General features: G+C 31.5%; 11 protein-coding genes across 11 annotated transcripts; 6 read left to right on the top strand and 5 right to left on the bottom strand.

The window, feature by feature from the left end:
* NAM2 (leucine--tRNA ligase NAM2) lies at positions 1-2,259 on the bottom strand (the record flags this gene model as incomplete). The annotated part of the gene is made up of 1 exon (XM_001646540.1): positions 1-2,259. A coding segment is annotated over one exon (2,259 nt), but the record flags the coding sequence as incomplete, so codon positions are not given.
* Positions 2,260-3,240: 981 nt separating this feature from the next.
* Kpol_1055p88 (uncharacterized protein) lies at positions 3,241-3,789 on the top strand (the record flags this gene model as incomplete). The annotated part of the gene is made up of 1 exon (XM_001646539.1): positions 3,241-3,789. One exon carries the CDS (start codon positions 3,241-3,243, stop codon positions 3,787-3,789), a length of 549 nt encoding a protein of 182 aa, XP_001646589.1.
* A 184-nt stretch (positions 3,790-3,973) lies between these two features.
* SWC7 (Swc7p) lies at positions 3,974-4,351 on the bottom strand (the record flags this gene model as incomplete). The annotated part of the gene is made up of 1 exon (XM_001646538.1): positions 3,974-4,351. The coding sequence occupies one exon, from the start codon at positions 4,349-4,351 to the stop codon at positions 3,974-3,976; it is 378 nt and encodes a 125-aa protein (XP_001646588.1).
* A 450-nt stretch (positions 4,352-4,801) lies between these two features.
* VAC14 (Vac14p) lies at positions 4,802-7,417 on the top strand (the record flags this gene model as incomplete). The annotated part of the gene is made up of 1 exon (XM_001646537.1): positions 4,802-7,417. The coding sequence occupies one exon, from the start codon at positions 4,802-4,804 to the stop codon at positions 7,415-7,417; it is 2,616 nt and encodes an 871-aa protein (XP_001646587.1).
* A 95-nt stretch (positions 7,418-7,512) lies between these two features.
* REH1 (Reh1p) lies at positions 7,513-8,856 on the bottom strand (the record flags this gene model as incomplete). The annotated part of the gene is made up of 1 exon (XM_001646536.1): positions 7,513-8,856. The coding sequence occupies one exon, from the start codon at positions 8,854-8,856 to the stop codon at positions 7,513-7,515; it is 1,344 nt and encodes a 447-aa protein (XP_001646586.1).
* Positions 8,857-11,122: 2,266 nt separating this feature from the next.
* On the top strand, positions 11,123-11,293 carry RPS29A (40S ribosomal protein uS14; the record flags this gene model as incomplete). Its single annotated transcript, XM_001646535.1, has 1 exon — positions 11,123-11,293. The coding sequence occupies one exon, from the start codon at positions 11,123-11,125 to the stop codon at positions 11,291-11,293; it is 171 nt and encodes a 56-aa protein (XP_001646585.1).
* A 288-nt stretch (positions 11,294-11,581) lies between these two features.
* Positions 11,582-14,644, bottom strand: STE23 (metalloendopeptidase; the record flags this gene model as incomplete). The annotated part of the gene is made up of 1 exon (XM_001646534.1): positions 11,582-14,644. The coding sequence occupies one exon, from the start codon at positions 14,642-14,644 to the stop codon at positions 11,582-11,584; it is 3,063 nt and encodes a 1,020-aa protein (XP_001646584.1).
* A 941-nt stretch (positions 14,645-15,585) lies between these two features.
* ECM19 (Ecm19p) lies at positions 15,586-15,894 on the top strand (the record flags this gene model as incomplete). Its single annotated transcript, XM_001646533.1, has 1 exon — positions 15,586-15,894. One exon carries the CDS (start codon positions 15,586-15,588, stop codon positions 15,892-15,894), a length of 309 nt encoding a protein of 102 aa, XP_001646583.1.
* Positions 15,895-17,464: 1,570 nt separating this feature from the next.
* Positions 17,465-18,157, top strand: CCW14 (Ccw14p; the record flags this gene model as incomplete). The annotated part of the gene is made up of 1 exon (XM_001646532.1): positions 17,465-18,157. One exon carries the CDS (start codon positions 17,465-17,467, stop codon positions 18,155-18,157), a length of 693 nt encoding a protein of 230 aa, XP_001646582.1.
* Positions 18,158-18,792: 635 nt separating this feature from the next.
* ART10 (Art10p) lies at positions 18,793-20,445 on the bottom strand (the record flags this gene model as incomplete). Its single annotated transcript, XM_001646531.1, has 1 exon — positions 18,793-20,445. One exon carries the CDS (start codon positions 20,443-20,445, stop codon positions 18,793-18,795), a length of 1,653 nt encoding a protein of 550 aa, XP_001646581.1.
* A 457-nt stretch (positions 20,446-20,902) lies between these two features.
* ATP10 (Atp10p) lies at positions 20,903-21,751 on the top strand (the record flags this gene model as incomplete). The annotated part of the gene is made up of 1 exon (XM_001646530.1): positions 20,903-21,751. The coding sequence occupies one exon, from the start codon at positions 20,903-20,905 to the stop codon at positions 21,749-21,751; it is 849 nt and encodes a 282-aa protein (XP_001646580.1).
* Between the last annotated feature and the right edge of the window lie 153 nt (positions 21,752-21,904).

The following is a 21,904-nucleotide window of genomic DNA, read 5'->3' as shown; positions in this document are numbered from 1 at the left end:
GAAAACAGTATTTAATGAAATATTATCTTTAAAAGATATTGTTATTGAATGAACTAAAGTTTGAAATTCATTATGAAATTTGGCGTTTGGACCAGATAAAACATCAGGTGTGCTAAATTTCTCATCAAATGAAGCCAATGCTGTGATTTGGTTTGTTAAATTGATCAACTTATTTAACCAACGCTCAATACCAACAATTTTTTGGGAATCCCAATTTAAGATATTCTCAATAGGAGCTTGGAATAAAATATGAGCCCTAGTAGCGTCTGGACCATGCTTTGCAATAAATTTAGTAGGATCAATACCATTATACTTTGATTTTGACATCTTTTCAAAGGAAACATCAGGTTCTTCTCCAGTGCTTTTGATTATTACAGAGTTCTTAGAATTTTCTACAATTTCAATTTCGTCTGGTTTCAAAAATCTACCATTATTAGGGTCCTTATACGTTTTCCCATGTACCATACCTTGGGTAATCAACTTTTTGAAAGGCTCATAGTTAACACTGGCTCCATCCCAAAAACCAGCTGTACCTAAAGCCTTCGCTATGAAACGCGAATATAGCAGATGTAAAATTGCATGTTCGACACCACCAATATACAAATCCACTGGCATGTATCTATTTACATTTTCTTTAGAAAAAGGTAATTTTGCATTTGTTGGATCAGTAAATCTAAAGTAATACCATGAACTATCAATAAAAGTATCCATTGTATCTGTTTCTCTTTTAGCTGCATTTCCACAACTTGGGCATTTAGTATTAACGAATTCTGGCACATCTGCTAGTGGATTACCTTTCTTTGTTAAAGTTGGTACCTTTGGTAACAAAATAGGTAATTGGTCTTCTGGAACAGGCACAGGTCCACAATCAGAACAGTGCACGATAGGGATAGGCGTTCCCCAATACCTCTGTCTACTTATCAACCAATCCCTTAGCTTATATTTAACAGCAGTTTTGCCCAAACCCAATGTACTTAGTTTGGAGGTAATCTCTTGTCTACATGACTTGAAAGACATTCCTTGGAATTCAGAAGTGGTAGCGTTCATTTCACCGCTTTTTGAATTCCCGTTTGACTTAAGATCAGCATTATCTAAAGGCATACCATAACAAGGTTCTTTAATATGCTTATTACCTAATGTTAACCAAAATTCGCGGTCACGTTCGTCATGGGCAGGACAGCCCATTACAGCTCCATGTCCATAAGTGTCCAGCACATAAGGAGCAACAAATACAGGTATTTTTTCTTTTGTAATTGGGTTAATTGCATATAATTCATTTATTCGATAACCTTCCTTTGAGTCCTCAAGAAACGTTTTCCCCAGAAATTGCTTTAGATTTGAATCTTTTTCTGAGAAATATTTGGTTATCTCATGGTTCAAAGATAATGCCAAAAATTGCACTGTAAAAATTGTTTCTGCTCTGGTGGTAAAAATCTCAACAGAATTTAGATGTTCACCATTCAATTTGAAGATGATATCAGTACCATGTGATTCCCCAAGCCAATGTTTCTGCATTGCCTTGACTTTTGTTGGCCAATTTGTCAAAGAATTTAAATCATGGTTTAGCTGTTTCTCAAATTTCGTAATTCCCAAGAACCATTGTTTTAATAACTTTTTTTCAACGATAGCACCAGATCTCCAAGAGCGTCCCTCTGCATCAACTTGTTCATTAGCTAGAACAGTTTGATCTATAGGATCCCAATTGATTTCGGCCTCTTTTCTGTAAGCTAAACCTTGTTTAAATAATTGCAAAAAGATCCATTGAGTAAACTTGTAATATTCTGGACTACTAGTACTCAATTCTCTATCCCAATCAAAATTAGCCAACATACATTTCATTTGATCCTTCATTTTAGAGATATTTTGAATAGTCCAATCCGCAGGGTTAATTCTTCTTTCGATAGCAGCATTTTCTGCAGGCAGACCAAATGAATCCCAACCCATTGGATGAAGTACATTGTAACCATTAAGTTTATAAAACCTGTTTAGTACATCACTAATAACATACACACGTAAATGTCCTAAATGTAAAGTACCTGAAGGATACGGAAACATTGATAGAACATATATATCCTTAGAACTACTATCATTTTTCAATTCAACACAATCTCTAACCTTATTTTCCCATTTCTTACCAACATTGACCAAATTTGAATCACTAACTATATTATCACCCTTGACATTTTGCAGAATCGAGCTTACTCGATAAAACCTCCTTAACAAAGGGCCTTTACCAATGCTCAAACCCCGTATCAACATCAACAGTATTATAGTAAAAATAAATACTCCTAGAACAAGTAAGTAATCACTTCAATTCGTATATATCAATCCAATTACTTGAACAAAAGATCTATATATATACATATACCCTGTTAACAAACTATCGCTACTTATACATGAAATTTTTCAAATCTTTTAAATTATTCTTAGCGATGAGCTTGATATTTTCCTGTTTTCCTTCTAGTGTGTATCCAAGCATAAAAAAAAATGAATCAAATATGTCAATACAGGGAAGCTTGTAAAAATCCAAAAATATGACTATTGAAAACAAGGGCTTGAGAGTTGGATGTATATCATTTAATTCCCAGTTTATATCATCAATGGATGTATTTTTTTTTTACTTTAAAATCAATTAAGAGGGAGAAGTGCGCAATTTTCATTTTAAACCAACTGATTCGATAAACAGTTGATCTAAGTTCATAACAAAAAAGTTCCTGCCATTTATAAAGACATTGTTATTACCTGTATATTTAAATCAATTCATTGGTTTACTATCGGAAATGGTTATCCTCATTAATTTCAGGTTTCTTTATGACTTTGTTAATTGGTATAGGTGACTGAGGTTTTAAGTCGCTTGATAGTCGTGATATTATTATCTTAATTTACAAATTATCACGTGCGATTTTTAATATGATGTCATATTATCCAATTAAAGCCACAGACAATATTCATTCATTTGTCAGATATTTGGTTTATTAATGAGCTGAATAATGATTAATCATAATGAACAGTACATCAATCAGGATGCTGATAATTTATAATAACGTGGTTTCAAATTAATCTAGCTCCTTGCTCTTATTTTTTAAATTTTGCCAATATTAAGATATCTGAAATTCTTGATTTCTACCATTGTAAATCGAATCTTGATCCTGGGATATATTCCACATCCCATCGATTAGATAGTTAATCAAGTTAAAACTGTGAGGATACGATCACTTGGTTGAAGCGGAACGATATTGAATGCCAATAGTAATACCTATTCAAATAATGTATCAGTCAATATTGGATAACAAAAATATTTTCAATGATGTAGGGAGAAGAAGCTTTAGTGATGGGAAATTATTTGAAAGGGGATTAAAGAGTAATGACGGTTTTCTATATGAAAAACCACTAGTTATACGTTCAGATTGGGCAGCTTCTTCAATTGCCAAATTTAAAGAATTAATAGAAAATAGTACTTGTGATATTCACCATAGCGGTAGGTATGGGAAACATAATTTGTATAAATTAATATCTTTGACTGAATTATTATTTTATGCCAATGATGCATTTGGTGATAGCAAATGGACTATTGATGTAATCGATAGCAATTCTATTAAAAATGAAGTTTTTGATAAATCAAATATATTTGTTGAATCACAAGTTCGAATAACATTAAAAGACGGCACTAGTTCTCAAGCAATTGGTATTGCATTTTTAACATCAAAAAATGAAAAATCTTTAGATGATGCCAAAAAAATAGCTTATAATGATGCATTAAAACAAGTATTATTAAGCTTTATCAAATAATAATAATAATGATCACCTCCCCCATTTATGACAACTGTTTATATGTGATAAGGTACATCCCCTAAATATATCAATAGTATAATTCCTTAATTAACACTAATAGGAAAATATTTCACTCCAGCCACCGATAGGCAATCCATATACAATATATAAATCTGAATGTAAGATAAAACAATATAATTAATCATCCCAAATTACTTTTCATTTCATTTCTTAATCTTGGCAATTCAACGTCTTCAATTTGTTTAATTCTTTTGGCATAATAATAATTAGCTAAGGACACGATATTGACAGGTATATTTCCTTCAACCTCTGGAATACCCTTTTCAAATATTTCATTAACTAGTAACCTCAAGCTTCTTAATTGAATATTACACATATCTGGGGCATGCAATTTCACTAATTTATGGTTTTGAAATTCTTTTAGGACCTCAGTATCTATCACTGGCTCAACTAACAACAAATTATAATCCTTCTTCTTATCCTTGTGTGATATAGATTGTTGCCTATGCAAAATAATCTGCAATAATAGCAATATAACATTTGAGGGATAGCTGTCCATCCTTTACTATTCCAGTTGTTATTCTTCTTGCTTTAGTTTGTTAATAACTTGGCTATTAACTGGAAGTCAATTGATAGTTTTTTAAAACCTTATAACTAATTCAACTATTTGGAATACTAATGTGACAATCTGAAGCAACCTATAGATCGTTCTGAATCGGCATAGAACAATTTAATCCAACATTAAAATATCAATTAAGCTCATCACCTTCTTCCGTTTAATAATCTTTTTTCATCAATGTGGTACACGTAAAATTTAAATATTCGATCAATTTACGCGACTCTATTTTACATAAACTTGAAAGGAACCTTTAACCTTCCTGATGGGAAAGTTAATTAATAAAAACTAATATAAGAGAAATCAACTAGGAGAACAGTTAAGTTTACATGGTCTGATCAACTGAGAGTGTCGTTTCATTGTAAAATTGCAGATTAGGAGAACTTAAAGAATATGGATAAGTCTATTGCTAAAGGTCTCGGTGATAAATTATACGAAAAGAGGAAAGCAACTGCTCTAGAGTTACAAAAGTTAGTTACTCAATGTGTGATCGATGGAGATTATGCTCGTGTAGACAAAATAATCGATGAGCTTTGTAGAGATTATGCTTATGCTTTACATCAACCAACTGCTAGAAATGCTGGGCTGATGGGGCTAGCTGCAGCTGCAATTGCATTAGGTACAAATAACGTTGGAAGATATTTACATCATATATTACCTCCTGTGCTTGCATGTTTTGGTGATCAGAATGATCAAGTTAGATTCTATGCCTGTGAAAGTTTATACAATATTGCTAAGATAGCCAAGGGTGAAATTTTGGTCTATTTCAATGAAGTATTCGATGTCTTATGTAAAATAAGTGCTGACACGGAAACATCAGTCAGAGGTGCCGCTGAATTATTAGATAGATTAATTAAGGATATAGTAGCAGAGCGAGCTTCAAATTATATCAGCGTGGTTAATAATGACCCTAAAGATATGCCTCCTGCTACAAAAGTCGATGTCGTATCAGGCAATGTTTACAGAGAGGAGCATGGCCAAGATGATGAACAGGCCTTCTCTTTACCAAAGTTTATACCATTGCTATCAGAAAGGATATATGCTATAAATCCAGACACTCGTGTATTTTTAGTAGATTGGTTAAAAGTTCTATTAAATACCCCAGAGTTAGAATTGATTTCTTATTTGCCATCATTTTTAGGGGGTTTATTCACATTTTTAGGAGACTCTCATAAGGACGTGAGAACTGTTACACATGAATTAATGGATCTTTTATTACAAGAAGTAGAGAGAATATCAAAATTACAGGATGATTTGGCAAGAAAAAGCATTTCCAGTGAACCAAAGAGCGATGAGGATACACCGGTTAAAAAAAATGAAGGAACTTTGATAGCTCAAAAGAAAAAACATTTACTAGATGCACTAGGGAAACTATCAACAGATTCAAATGAAGTGGCTTCACCTTCAACAATTCAAACAAACAACACAATACCTGTAACCGGTTCCATACCAACAACGCCAACAGAAGAAGAAGGTGCTGTGACAGAGTCTACATCAATTCGTGATGGTGAAGAATATATTTTAGGTCAGGATATTCATTTAAATTTCCCTGATATCATCGAGATATTAGTTAACAACTTAGGTTCATCCGAATATGAAGTTAGGCTAGCATCATTGCATTGGATTGAAAGTTTAATGGATTTATCCTCAGGTGATTTTATACCTTACTTCTCAAAAATATTATCCTTACTACTGAAGCTATTAGGTGATTCCGATAACCGTATAAGTGAATCAGCTCAAATAGTCAATTCCAAATTTATGAAATTATGTGCAAATTATGATCATAACAAGAATCCAAACGCCATTGCCTATGGGTCAATTGTTAATAGCTTGACCCTACAATTTTTTGATAGTAAAGTTGATGCAAAAATAGCATGTCTTGACTGGTTATTGCTGATTCACAAGAAGGCACCAAATCAAATTTTTGAGCATAATGATAGTATGTTTTTAACTTTATTGAAATCACTATCTGATAATGATACAAGATTAATAGAAAAAGCGTTATGTCTGTTGAATTGCTTATGTGTTGATTCAAAAGATGACTACTTAAAGAAGTTTTTGGGGGATCTACTAAACTTATTGAAGAATGATCCCAAATTATTCAAAACCCGTGCTAATTATATAATGAGACAACTATGTGCCAGGCTTTCCGCTGAACGTATTTATAAGGTATTGTCATCTCTTCTAGATTCCAGAGATGACATTATGTTCAGTAAAATGATGATACAAATTTTAAGCACCAATTTGATGACTGCAAATGAGGTTGACTCATTAAGGAAGAAATTAAGAAAAGGAGAAGACGGAATGTTTTTCAATACGCTATTTAAGTGGTGGTGCTACAATCCTGTCTCAGTGATATCACTGTGCTTGGTTTCAGAAAATTATGATCTGGCTTACTCAGTTCTTCAAGCGTATGTTAATTATGATCTTGGTTTAAGTGATCTTGTGCAATTAGATGTTTTAGTTCAATTATTGGAATCTCCAGTTTTTACTAGGATGAGGCTGCAGTTGTTAGAACAACAAAAATACCCGTTCCTATACAAGAGTTTGTACGGCATTTTAATGATTTTACCCCAATCGAAGGCATTTGACATATTAAACAAGAGATTAAGTAGCATAACGGTTTGGGCTTCGCAGAATGCAGGATCATCTAATTTTTATAAGAGCAATAGGAGCAGTTCAAACCTAAGTGTAGGAACTGAAAGTTCACAAAGGTCTGTTTCCCAAAGTAGACATCATTACCAAGAGTTACTTGATCATTTTAACAAGATCTGTAGCCAGGCTAGTCCAAATGTCAATCTGGGTACGCTATATGAACCAACCATTTCAATACTAAATGGAACAGTTCTGGAACAAGATAAAAATCCTCTGAAACAGTCTATACCAAATGAATTAGAAGTGACAAGCTTCAAAGAATCTGAAAACTATTCAGTAGATGGATCATCAGTACTGATCAAAAATGAGGCAAATAGAGATATGACTAGGACATCTGAAAGCTTTACTAACTAAATATGGCCTATGTAACAAAATAATTAAGATTATATGCATTTTTTTATTAGGTGATGTACAAGTAATTTAGCAATTTGATACAATGATGTAATTGATTATTGCAATAATTCGTCCCTATAATGCTTTTGGAAATTGACCCTTTTACCTTCACGTAAAATTTGCTTACTAATGGCTCTCCTTTCCATTTCTTGCATTTTCTTCAAACCCTTTTTATACTCTTTTTCAGTAACTCCACTTATCAATCTCCTATCAGCAGCCGTTACAGTTCTTCTACTTTCTGAACCTTCATCAGGAGTCGATAGATTTTGTCTGTAATATCTTTGTCCATCTCTATGTCCTGCTCGTGTGCCGTTTGGTAAGGTTATTTCCATCCCCGATTCATCGACAGAAACTGTTGTGTAATTTGAATTTATTCCATGCTTATTGCCACTGCTTGTGGTTTCATCTTCTGGAAGAGATTCAGAAACTTCAACATTTTCATTGAAATGAATTGATTTTTTTGGTTTATCTGTAGGTGTGGATTGCTTTGGCGTTTCGTCCAATGAACTAAAATCATAAAATTCTGCAAATAATTCACGTTCTTTCCTTGACTCATACGGCAGACGACAGTGACGTTTAGATATCAAATGATCACGAATACTCTCGACACCAGACCCTTGGAAATTACAACAGAAACATAGATTATCGATAATTATAGTTTCATATAAGAATGATAATAAACCAGGAAGGTCCACTAAATAAGATCTTTCTGGTATGTATAAACCATGCTTTTGGAACATGTGCTTCACATTTTTTTCAATTTCTTTATTCTTCACACCACAATATATACATTCAGTACAATCTATACTATCATTATCATATTCTTCATCGGTAACATCTTCATCAGTTGAGGTATAATTTTCATCTTCAGTTGTACCATAATTTGAATCACTAGTGAATCCATATTCTGATACAGTATCTTCACCATAATCTGTATTTGTATCTTTACTTTCCATTGATAATTCTGATAATTTTGAATTTACAGAGTTTGCTGGAGAAATTGATCTTGTCTTAACTAAATTATCGCCATGAACTTCTTCATCAGTATCCTTTCTAGTTAGTCTATTGTCAGTTTCACCTAATTCAACATCCGCATCAGCATCATCATTAAATTTCTGAACAGATTTCTTATGTTTATTACGATTTTTATGCTTGATGTTATTTTCATCTATTGGTTTTAAAATTTCAAATCCAAATTCATCATATTTATGTAATTGTTGTTCACGTTCAGATATTTGTAATTTTTCAGCAAATTCATCAGCAGTAATGGGTGGTAATTGTGCAACTCTTCTTTTCAAATTATACCTATGCCATTCTGTTTTCATATGATATCTTTGGAGATCACTCGATTTGAATTGTATAACACATGAGTTACAAGTAAATAAAGCGTTTGAACTCATATTTTTTCTTTCTTCAATTATTAAAAGTCTAGTTTGTTTGTTCGTTTAGATAGTAGTATAACTTGTTTGATTCTGGATGAGAAATAAGCTAAATAAAACAACAAATATTCTCCAAGATAAATAAATATAGCAGTACCCAAAACTTATAGAACTCAAGACCCTTATTTATATTAAAAGTACTTTAAAAAAAATAATTTCAAACTTTTAAAATTTCAAACCTCTTTAGTTCGGCACTATATTGCAATACCAATTACTAATCCTTTATAAATTTCACAAGGTGTTCTATTTTAAACTCTGAAAAACTTACTTTCAAATATTACATAAAACTCAATAGAAGCTACGATGATATGCGATACTAAAATCCATCACATTATGTAAACAAAACTCCCTCTAAATATTTAAATTTGTTTGAACTTTAATAATAATCCATCTCATCTCATCTCATCTCATCTCATCTAGTTTCAATATTTGGATATTAGAATGAATATACTAATGGAACTCCTACCAGATATTGTCAGTAAGCTTTAGTTACAAATTTCGTAAGTTGATGGGATGAATATGATAAGTCTTTTCGGGAGTTTGATATTAGAGGCGGTGAACTATTTCCGGAGGGTGTAATTGGACAAGAATGGAGGCACGTGATGATTGTTTCTTTAGTATGCAGAAGTGCTTGTGAAAAAAAATACTATAACGGCGAAGAGAGAGGGAGACAAAGAGAGAAATCCAAAGTGGGATAAACTATGAGAATTTCCGAACACATGTGATCATATGTTTTTTGTCTCAAGACTTTAAGCGTCGAATATTTTTTAACTTTCACTTTCACTTTCATTTTCATTTTCATTTTCGTTTAGCTCCGAAACCTTTTCAAAAAAAACCAAGAAAGAGACCGCCAATGACTGCACATGCGAGCTTAACACCCATACATTATAGAAAAGTCACTTAAATATTTACATCCGTACACCTATATATTTGTTTTTTTGAATTTATGTTATTTTTCCGAAAGGGATGGAGCGAGGGAAATCAAGTATTAACTTAACTACTTAACAATATTTCTATTTCGAATTCTTCTCCGGTTGTGTCTTGGTAAAAATAGTTTCCGACAGACAGTCAAGATAGTTTTTAACAGAAATCGAAGCCAAACAGACGCACAATATTTTATTCCAATTCGAAAAAGTTTCACGATTTGAAAAATTTACTTGGTAATTGGAATGGTAAAGTCTTAGAATATACCGTAGCCTACCTGTAATGTACACTACAACAACAAGTTGAATTTATGTAATTTTTCACTTTCAAACTAATTTGAACTCTAGCGATGCTTTGATGATATCTCTTTTTACTTCTCAAGTATCATCAGCATCTTCATCTTCATCATCATTATTCTTATTCTCATTACTATTACGGTTTGTACACATTCGTTCAACCCATCCACACTTATCCTTCACCTAACCTATCGATGATATCGTGTTCTCCAAGTACAACACTCTATCTAATATCATTATCTATCATCAATTTCATTCAATCTACTACTATCACTTACTATGCTTAACCTTGTTCTAATTACCTTCCTTCGAGACACTCAATCCTCTCTTTACTCTCTTTTCTTGGTTGTCCATATTGAAAAGTCACAATAGTTTAAAAGAAAGTGAATCAATATTGCACTTTACACTTCATTATTACTTGTTAAGTTATAGAAAAGCATATCCAAAGAAACTTTTCATAATAGTATGTACTATAACGTTGAATTATAAATTTTAGCAATTAAACAAATGGGAATAATTTTAATCGTACTGAAGAGAGATAAACAATAACAAGAGATATAATTTACAGAATGACGAATGTAAGAACTAATCGAATACAAAATAATGCCTAAGTTTTCTCTTACATCAAACGTAAGAATTAGTAGTGGTTGGAAACCATCTCAATTTGCCATTGCTTCAGACTAGTGATCAATCTAATTATCCTATCTTCAATAGATTCAGCATTCTGAGTGTTTATTGGTTTTAGAATTTAGATTGTTTCTAGTACAAGAGAAGAAGATTAATATTTTCTGAAAAAAATCCTTCCTAACTATGGGAAAGCTATTTTCTAATACTCGTCAATGATGGTTCAATGTCCAAACAATAAGAGTAAGAAAAATATGCTATTTAAAAATTTAGATTATCAATTCTTTAGAGACTGAAAGTTAAAATTGAAATCCCAAAATAAAATAAATCTCGAGTTCGTGTTTTTACTAACAATTTTTTAATTTATTTTAACAGCATCCATAATGGCTCACGAAAACGTTTGGTTCTCCCACCCAAGAAGATTCGGTAAAGGTTCTCGTCAATGTAGAGTCTGTGCTTCTCACAGCGGTTTGATCAGAAAGTACTCCTTGAACATCTGCCGTCAATGTTTCAGAGAAAAGGCCAATGATATTGGTTTCAACAAGTACAGATAAGCTATTTGACAATTAATATTTTTCATACTTTCTTTTTGTCTTTAAAATTCACAAAGGTATATATATAAATAATTTTTGTTAGTCGTTTATTCCTCTTTGATCTATAAAATTCATCGAGTTTGCTACTTTAATAAACATAACTATTTGTCATAAATATAATCCAGTATTTTTTATTTTAAATAACTCTGGAATTCCAAATTGTATTATATTATAAAAATAAATTATACATATATACAGTAAAAACTTAATGCCTTCTTATCTATAGTATTAAATACCTTCTACTCAAAATTATGGTTTGTAAACATCAAACTTTTTTAATGGTTGGCGAATTGGTGCAGCATACAATTTAGATTTAAATTCATCTACATCTGTAATCAATTTACCAGTAGGATATTTCTTAACATCCAATTTATCTTCATTAATATCTTTATCACTGCTCTTAACTTTGGATTTTAAGTGAATAACAAGTTTAGCAGCATTAGCACTAATGAAATGGTCCTCAAAGAACTTTATTAATTGATCTTTAGAAATCTGGGCCACCAAATTTGCTTTCTTTTGACGATGTGTAAAATTGTAATCTCCTAAATAAATAGCCGCTGTATATCTAGAATTTTCTTCTTTCATATTCTTATATTTTTGCATTAAACTCTTACATAATGCATCTTTATGCTTTTCTAATTCATCGTCCGACATATTACGTAAAGTTTCACCAAATGACTTGTAGAACTCATCGATTCTCCATTCTAAGTATGGGGTAGAATGTTCAGACTGTACTAAAATACGAATATTTGCAGTACCATGATTGTTCAAACTGGAACTGAAAACAACATAACCTAATTGTTCCTTAGTTCTTAATGTATCAAAACATGGTTCATTTAAAATTTGTGCAAATAAACCACTCATTGCTGACAATTCTTCAGAATATCCTCCTAGTTGAACTACATGTTGAACACACGAGTTGACATTTTCTGCATCCTCTAAGTCAATTTCAAATCTATACGTTTCACCATTTGGAATGACATATGATCTCAATCTTGTGTTTTTAACATGTAAATTAACAATATCAGTAGTTATCAAAGATTGAACCAATGAATCTATTTCTACAGCTTCTTCATTTCTAAAATTTCCATGAACTAATCCATCGAAATAACATTCCTCATAGATGGTTGGTAAAAATGCAAGGAATTGCTCATAAGTAATTTTTTCTATAATGCTTAACTTTTGCTTAACACTCCATGTTCTTTCATTAATCAAAGAACTGTATAACGTAGAAATTTGTGAGTATGGAACTTCATACAAACAGTTTTTCAAATTCTGTATAGTCTTTTCTTTGAAAATTTTAAAGCGTAACTTACTTGGTTGGTAGACACTAACTCCATAAATGAATCTTTGTAGTAGTACAATTAATTTATCATTGAACCCTGAAATTGTAATATCTAAACCTTGATTTGTCTTACTGAAAGACAGATGTAGGTTTGCACATGCTGCATCGTATTGTAGATCTTTCAACGAATCGTTAACTAGTTGAACATATAAAGAAGTTAATAGATTATTGATCACACTTGCTTGAGTATGTGGTAATTTCATAGTGATATATATGAAACCTCTTGGTTGCCAAAATCTGTCATCTTTTTTGTACCATAATTTACTTACCGGAGAATCTTTCAATAATAAAGGTTCAACCAAAGGTTCATTTACATCGAACTTTTCAACATCAAAATTAGTAGCAATAAATTCATTTGGACGAGGAATTGATAAATTAGGATTTAAACCTGGACTTTTGATTGTATCATAAAGATCCTTTGGATAATCTTCGACTCTATAATCAGTACCATACCAAGTTTCCTTAGAATCAGTTTCTACAGCTTTACCGGCCAAGGTGATTCTTGAATTGTCCGGTGATAATGAGTTGACATAGTTCTTCATAATTTCAGGATCATATTTTCTGAATAAGCCGGTACTCAAAATATTCTCAACTGGAATATATTCCTTTTCCAAAGCTTTCGATAAATTAGATACAGTACTTGATGGATTAACCTTTTGTTTAAATTTAAAACTCGCGTTTGCTATATCTTGTAATTCTAAGAAGATGCGTTCTTGCGGTAAGGAAATCTTTAACATTTCAATATATTGGAAGACAATATGAACGATTTCTTTATAATGTTGGAAACCATTTTCCGTCAAATCAATATCGATTGAAAAAAATGCATTATCTTTTGATACAGTATGACCACCAGCTGATAACTCATTAGCCCAACTTAATGTCTTCAAATGTGATAGGATGGATCCTGAACCTTCATGACCTATTAGATGACTTAATATATGTTGAGGTTTTGATTCCCAAAATAAGTCCATATCTTGTGCTAGGAAAGTTATTTCTAATTTTTTTAAATCTTTTACAGGTTTAACATGAATAATTTTTTTTAAATTTTCTTCTAGTAATATGGGTTCGTTATATTCAGGTAATGGTCGATTATTATTTGGCACAGCTTCGAATAAATTATAAACCCAGTCCGACATTGTATCCAGATCTTCTCTACCCAAGACACACAGTTTCATTAAATTTGCAGAATATGAATCACTATAAAATTTTAATAATTCATTTCTAATATCTAAACCTTCCTTTTTTGGCATTTCATCTAAAGTTTTCAAATTACCAGTAGAAAATTTATGATATGGATGCTTTTCATTTGACAAGGATTTATCTAATTGATACATCCTCCAAACGTCATTTTGTAAATTCTTTTTATTTTCACTGTCGACAGCATTGATTTCTTTAGAAGTCGAATTTGGATTAAATAATGGACAAGTGAAAAATCCTGAAAATCTATCTAATGCACCATGTAAATGTTCATGGTTTATTTCAAAGAAGTAATTTGTATTTTGTGCACCTGTATAAGCATTGGAAGAACCACCATGCTTATTCAAATAACTGCTATATTCGTTTTCATTTGGAAATTTCTTTGACCCCATAAATAACAAATGTTCACAGAAATGTGCCAAACCTTGTAAATTTTTTGGATCTTGGAAAGCACCAATATTTACATCCAATGAAGCAGCTGACTTATCAGTTGAAGCATCATGTATCAACAGAGCCTTAAACTTATTTGGCAGTTCAATAAAACGATAAGACCTGTCATCCAAATCCGGTTTAATAAAATTCAAATCATGAATCTTATAAGGCTTCTTTGTAACATCAGAAGTAGTAGACATTTTTCTCTTGTAATAATTAATTTTAGTAAAATTTCTTAAATATAATGGTATTGATCGTGATAAAATTGTAGGAACATTAGATTTGACACTGATACCAATATTACTTAATAGAGATTGATTAATCAATGCAAAACTCATAAAAAAGATGCAAATTAAAAAATAATAAAATTTCCTGAACGACAAAATTGTAATTGAAAGAATAGTTTTATTGACACAGATCTTTTATATAACAGTAGGAACAACAAAAATATGGGAAAGCTTTTCAACTTTTTTTTTCTGAATACTCTTTTGTGTGTTACAAATCAAAAACTTATTTTTTCACTATTATTATTGCTTTATTGAATCAGTATATGATATATAATATATGACTATAGTGTTTGCATATATCGATTAAAGAGAACTTGGAAAGGAATGCAAATCGATAGACCTAAATGAAAATTCAAATGTTTAGCGACTATACTAGAGTTAGGATCACTTCATCACTGTTTAAATAATAATTCAGGTTTATTGTACTAGCCAAGTTAATATCTTAAATATTGTTCAGTTCGAAATCGAAATTAAAAAAAGTCGCCTTTAAGGAAAAAGAAAAAATAAAAAGAACCGATTGTATACGAGATTTAAAGTTTCTGATTTTTAATATGACGTACCCATTGTTCTCTGACTTGGATATTAATAGATCGAACTTAATGGCATATTATATTACAATAATCTTGATGAGATACATATATGTATATATATTGTATTTATAGCTATTTTTTCATATGTTGACATTGTAAAGATTAAATAACTTACACTTTATAGGGTTCAAGAGCAACTGTTTGCTTAATCCCAGTTTTTACTAGAATTCGGAGAATTTCTTGAGAAACCGACTGGGAAAGGCGTTATCATTAGACAGAAAAAAAGTTAAATTTCGAATTTTGAAATTTTTGAAATTTTTGAATTCAACTAGCAAGAAACCATTAAAAATGAGCATTACAGTTAGAAATATACTAATTGAACAGAAGTGAACTTAGAGAACAATGAACAAATAAATAAATATACATATATATATATATCAGTAACAGGATTAATTTGTAAATATGTCAAGGTTTAATATGTTAAATTTGAGTGCGGTTGGTGTTGCAATAGTTGCGGGTATATATGGTGGTACGAAATTTTTTGAACCAATTGTTATTGAACAATTGAGTAAAGATGGAAATTTGCGTAAAGATATCGAAATACCTAAATATGACAATGAAGGTAATCCTATTGAGCCTAAATCTGTGTTGAATTTAAGGAAAGAGTTCGAAAATATTCAAAAAGAACAGTCATTACAAAGAGGGTTACAAGAACAGCAACCAACGATTGAAAAGGATAGCAGTATATTTGATTCTTCAATTGATAAATGAAGTATATAATAAAAAAATATAGAGATGGAAGAGAAACATATAGAGTTGTGTAAATTTAAATGTATACCTTGTAAATAATAATAATTAATGAAAACAACGATATCTGATGAGTCGTTTGTAGATAACAAAATTGTTACAGAGACAGGCACCTTATTTTGATTTTTCCATCCATAATACTATATATATCACTTAAAGATGATTCAATCGAATTTCGAATTTGTTGTATGTATTATCACAACATGAGGTATTAAACTGGAATTACAGTCATGTGACCAGGAAGCACAATTTCCAGAGATGAATCTGCACGAGAATTCTCCTTTTAATGTTTACAGAGATCGCCCACATTTAATTCAAAGCAAATCATACATCGTTGATTATGACTAAGGCGAGCATTTTCTTTATTGATAGTACCAATGGGTCTAGGAGAGAAGAGTGTAGATGAAAAACAAAACTTACCCTACCTAAATCATTATTTCGAAACGACAAATCGATTATAAAGGGGGATTTGTTTTTGGAGGGAAGGACATGGGAAGAACAAAATTGTTCAGCATGTCTCAGAATGCTGAACAATAAGAAAAAGGCAAAAGCACGTACAATTTTCCAACTGTTTCTTGTTTGCCCGCCTGCTTTCTTGCTGGGTCGTCTCGTCCCGTTTTCTTTCCCTCATGTATATAAAATATAACAACAGCTGACCGACATCTAGTCATTATACACGAACATTTTCTTTTCCTTTTCCTTTTTTTTTTTTGTATTTACACTTACTGGTTTCGACTTTTCGTCATTTTTCTTTTATTTACGTTTTTCCCAGAAGAAGAGGGAAGGCAGCACCAGCAGCAGGATCAATAAATAAATCACACGGTGAACAATATTTCATTAAATGCATTCTACGGCTGCTTCTCCCTGTGTTTCGGTTAGCATTACAAAATGTACTTCTATTTTAAACATCAATTTATTTTATTGTATATATTATTGTTATTGTTTTTGTTATTATTTCTGTCTTCGTCTTTTGTTATTTCGAACCTGCGAATTTCATATCGAAGAAAGCACTGTACAATAAGTGAAAAACCCATCAAGTATTTCAAAAAGTAGCTATTTTTACTTGATTTTATTCTGTACAACAATATTTTCTTTTTAATCTTCCTGTGGGTGTTTCACTGGGCCCATTTCCCATATCACTAAATATTAGACATTTCTCTCCTTACCATTCACTCAATATTAGTTTTTTTTCAGTTTTTCACTGCACAATCCTCTTTTCTCGTACTCAACTCTATATAAATTAAATGCAAATAACTCAGAATTTTTGATCCAAGCTTAATATGTCTATCTATCTAACTTTATATATATATATATATATATATATATATATATTTGCTGATCATTTGCTTGTATTTTTTCGTTGATTTATCAATTACTCTTTAAAATTGTTTTTCAAACACAGTAGTGTTATATACATCGATCGTTCGAACTAAACTGAATAAAAAAGTGAGGATATCACCAGCATTAATTTTTTCTTTGGCTTTTTTCATCCATTCTATAATACCCAATTACAATATAATAACAATAATATAAGATGGTTTCTGCTAATGTTTTATCTGTTCTATTGCCAGTTTTATACTTGGCCGCTGAGGTCACTGCTACCCCACCAGCTTGTCTATTAGCATGTGTTGCTCAAGTCGCTAAGAACTCCAAGAGCTGTAACTCTTTGAACGATATCAACTGTCTATGTTCAAATGATGGTGCTGCTATTCAACAATGTATGAATTCTATCTGTCCAAATAACTTGGCTTCTACCGCTATCTCTTCTTTCCAATCTTCTTGTAAAGAAATGAATGTCGACATTGCCAACGTTTCAGCTTCCTCTGTAGCTTCCTCTTCTACTTCAAAAGCTTCTTCTTCCTCCACTTCCTCCTCCTCCACTTCCACATCAGCTTCCTCTTCTGCTCCAGCTACCACTTCTTCCTCTTCCTCATCCTCCATGACCTCTTCTTCTGCTCCAACCACCACCTCATCTTCCTCTGTTGCTCCAACAACTTCCTCTTCCTCTTCTTCTGTTGCCACCACCACTTCTTCTTCTTCCACTGTTGCTCCAACTACTTCTTCTACTTCCACTACCCCAACTTCCACCACCGTTTCCACTTCTCACACTTCTTCTTCTAGCGAAACTGCTAGTCACACCGTCACCACCCAAACTGAAAATGCTGGTCATGCCGTCGAATTCAGCGGTTCTTTGTTGTTTGGTGCTTTAGCTGCTTTCTTGATCTAGACGCTCTTTCAACACCGGCCTCCATTTCATTCGACACCCTTACATCGCTGCTGAATCCAAAAATTGTCACATTCCACTCCATTCCACATCTAACCCTGTTATCTCGGCGGTTCATTTCATTTTGTGTCATTTTGTGTCATTTTGTGTCCATCTAACCGCCATGGAATGTTGGCACAATCAGCTGATCGTCATATTAAGGGAAAAAGGTATTCATATATAAATACCATCGTCTGTGAATTGTTTTTTTTATTTCCACTTTCCTTTTATTTTTTATCTTTTTTTAGTTTAGTTGTTACTATTCTAATCTATTCAATTCATCCTCATTTTAATGGTTTCCAAAATGAAAATAAAAATTATAATATCTTTTATTCAAAATATAATTTTCATATAAATACGCTAATAGTTTTACTTCGTTAAACAGATTCGAAATACCCAAGTTCTTGTCTATTATTATATTGACTTTTACTATAATAATCTACTAAATATATAATTATACAATTAATTATATACGTATATTTGTATATTTGTATATTTACCAATTAAATTTTTATATATCAGAATTTATTATTCTTTAATTGAAATAATTGAAGAAAAATAAAAACAGTGTTTGCGTTTGAATTATAATCGTGTACTCATTATGGTGTTGTTGTATGCCTCGTTTCTGTATATTGTGGTGGTTCGACGTACTGTGGCAATGTGTCTACAACATTAACCTTCTCTCTCACTTGACAAAATATTTGGGTTCTATCGATTATATTCTCTGTCGTCCTTATTTTGTCATTAATTTGCCAATCAATCAATAATTGAAATTTGAATAATCTTTTGATAGTACATGTCTTGAAACTATACAGCCTGTTCCCCCTATGAACATAATCCTCTTTATTGAATCTTATCCTTTTCAATATACTATGATCTTTTAAGCATAATTCAACTTCGTATTTTTTATTATGAGCATCATTATTATGATGACGATGATGAAGATTACTAGGTACTTGTATAGGATTAAACTGAAAGATTCTACCAAACTCATCATCATCATCACATATTTTCAATGCTTCTACTAATCTCAAAGATGACACATTCTCATTAGCAATTCCTTGTGCAACGTATACCGTCTGTTCCAATAGATTCAATTGAATTTTTCGTGGATTGATCTTCATTTTAAACATTTCTTCAATATCACCTTCTAATACTAAATATATATTATCAAATTTATTACTGCCCTGGCGGAATAAATAATCACGACGATATGTATGCCTTAATCCGCGGCTACGTACTTCAAGCCACATAACACTGGATTCATCCGGTAACTGTACACTAAATGACGACTTATATATAACATGTTCATTAAGCCGATTCTCACTGTTGACTGACATATTATTGTTTCTCCCCATTAATGTGTTATTGCTACCTATATCCCCAGTTAATACTTGATTCGATTCAGTATTGCTGTTTGTACTTATGCCGTCATTATCAATCTTTCCATCATTTATATTTATATTTTTATTTTTAATTCTATTGTTATTATTATCAATATTGTTATTGGTATTATTATTGTTATTATTTAAAGCCAATGAATTCTGAATGGATTCTATAAGTTGCTCATCTGACTCCACCCTTGAGTTGCGTGCAATGTAATCTTCTGGATCTTCAACATAAATCAAATCCTTAGCGTCTGGGATATAATCAATGTTAAGTGTCTCGTGAAGAAATTTATTAAATGGTTTGTACCATGCCAGAGCTTTACCCAATTCAATTTCAACTTGAACAATATATATAACTTTCCCCAATGTGTAATAATAAAGTTCGATATTATCAACACGACTCATATCTTTCCAATTATTGTTAAAACTTGGCGGCATTCTAGTCTCATTACGCTTAACAAATGAATCGGTATCTCTCTTATGTCTAGCAAGGCATTCTGGTCTTTTTGGCATTTTATCAAATTCAAAATTGTATTCATAAAGCCCTGGCTTAACTTTAAAAGGTTTATGAGAACCTTCAAGGGCATTCCAAACATTATCTGGGGGAAATAATCTGTGAGATTTTTCGACAATATTATGAATAGCCCTATTATCTTGGATTGGTGACATGGCACTATTGTTATTAAACATTTGATCAGAATCAATTTTTGTCAAAGTCTGGATAAATCCCTTCAATTTAATACTTATGCTTTTAATAGATATAGGCTTTTCAATTTGTATACTCACATGTCCTGAAATCTGTTCTGTTCCTGTATAATATTCGCCATTATATGGCGGATCTAGAGTAAGATTTATTTTACTCATAGCTAATAAATTCTACTAAATAGAAGATCTATTTCAACTTCCTTTAATCAGTATTTCTATCGATATTATCAGCCTTATTACCTTATTTTATATACTGATCCTAATTTTATTCTTTTCCCCTATAATTACTTAATTTTATTCAAACAAACCCCAAAAAACAACCAATTTAGTCTGCAATTTGCTTACAACAATGACACTTAAATTCAATGAGCTCACTTCTTGATCTTTACATAAATCAATCAATGCTTTAGTTTTTAATCATTACCATAGAAGCATTAAAGAATTCTTATATCCAAATATTTCATACTGAAAAATTCGGCCCCAATATTCAATATTTTAACACTTTCTACTTCTATAAAATACAAGATGAGAAGTCACCACCTGTTATAGATATATAAACTAGGAGGTCTATAGAATACTAGCATCAAGTGAATATCTAGATTGTTATTGCATTGGAATGATTACTATTTTCACTCGAAATTTTGGTACCTCTGGGGTACCTAGATCAATATTTAGTAAGTTCAACAAATATGTAGTAAGCAACTCATCGAAGGAGTTTGAAGTAGTGAAACTTATTAAACCAGTTGGGTTAATTGATCCACCTTCCAAGAGCACTAAGTATAAGGAAGGAAATTCTTTGAAAGATATGTTAGATCCTGAAAAAACTGAGAAAAGAAGTGAAGAATTAGGTTTGGAATTTAACAGATCAGGGATGTATGATATGTATACTTTTAGAAAGACAAATGGTAAATTATTTGAAGCCCCACAATCCTATTGGAAAGACAATAAGGCATTGTACTTTCCTCATGTGATTGGTAGGTCATTGGTTGGGCGTATAAATCAAAATATTGAAGATTCATTGAAAGGTAAAATTAGTATAGTGAAGATATTTACGAATCCTGTAGCTGAGAAAATGACAGATTCATTTACTAAAAATGAGGAATTAGATGTTGATTATGCTAATAAAGATTTTGAAAAGTTAAAAGACTGGAATTCGCAAATTGTAGAAATTAATTTAATCGATAGTAAAGCCAAAGAAATTATATTTAAGCTGTTTGGCATGTCAAAATTAAGGAAACTTGTGCCATCATTTTTACATAAAAATTACTTTTTAAGCTTAAGGACTCAAATACCATTTACTGTCAGAGAACAATTAATGATCAATAATATGTATACAGGGTATGTTATGATCGTTGATCCGAATTTAAAAATCAGATGGATAGCTTGTGGTAATGCTACAGAAGAAGATTTTAAAACGTTATGGAAAAGTGTAAGAGGGATCAAACGAGAAAATGAGACTTCATAAAAGTTCCTAAATTAATAGACTATAGTATATATTCATCACAATAGCTTGTAAATATTTTATAGAATAGGGTCTGAAACATATACAGATAAAAACGGATGATTCATTTCCTTAATATAAATCAATATATTTTAAATTTTTTGATAATTCATCCAC

This window comes from Vanderwaltozyma polyspora, genomic scaffold, assembly GCF_000150035.1.
Source record: "Vanderwaltozyma polyspora DSM 70294 KpolScaffold1055 genomic scaffold, whole genome shotgun sequence".
Lineage (NCBI taxonomy): Eukaryota > Fungi > Ascomycota > Saccharomycetes > Saccharomycetales > Saccharomycetaceae > Vanderwaltozyma > Vanderwaltozyma polyspora.
The sequence above is the reverse complement of the archived record's forward strand: the minus strand, read 5'-3'. Positions and strand labels throughout refer to the sequence as shown.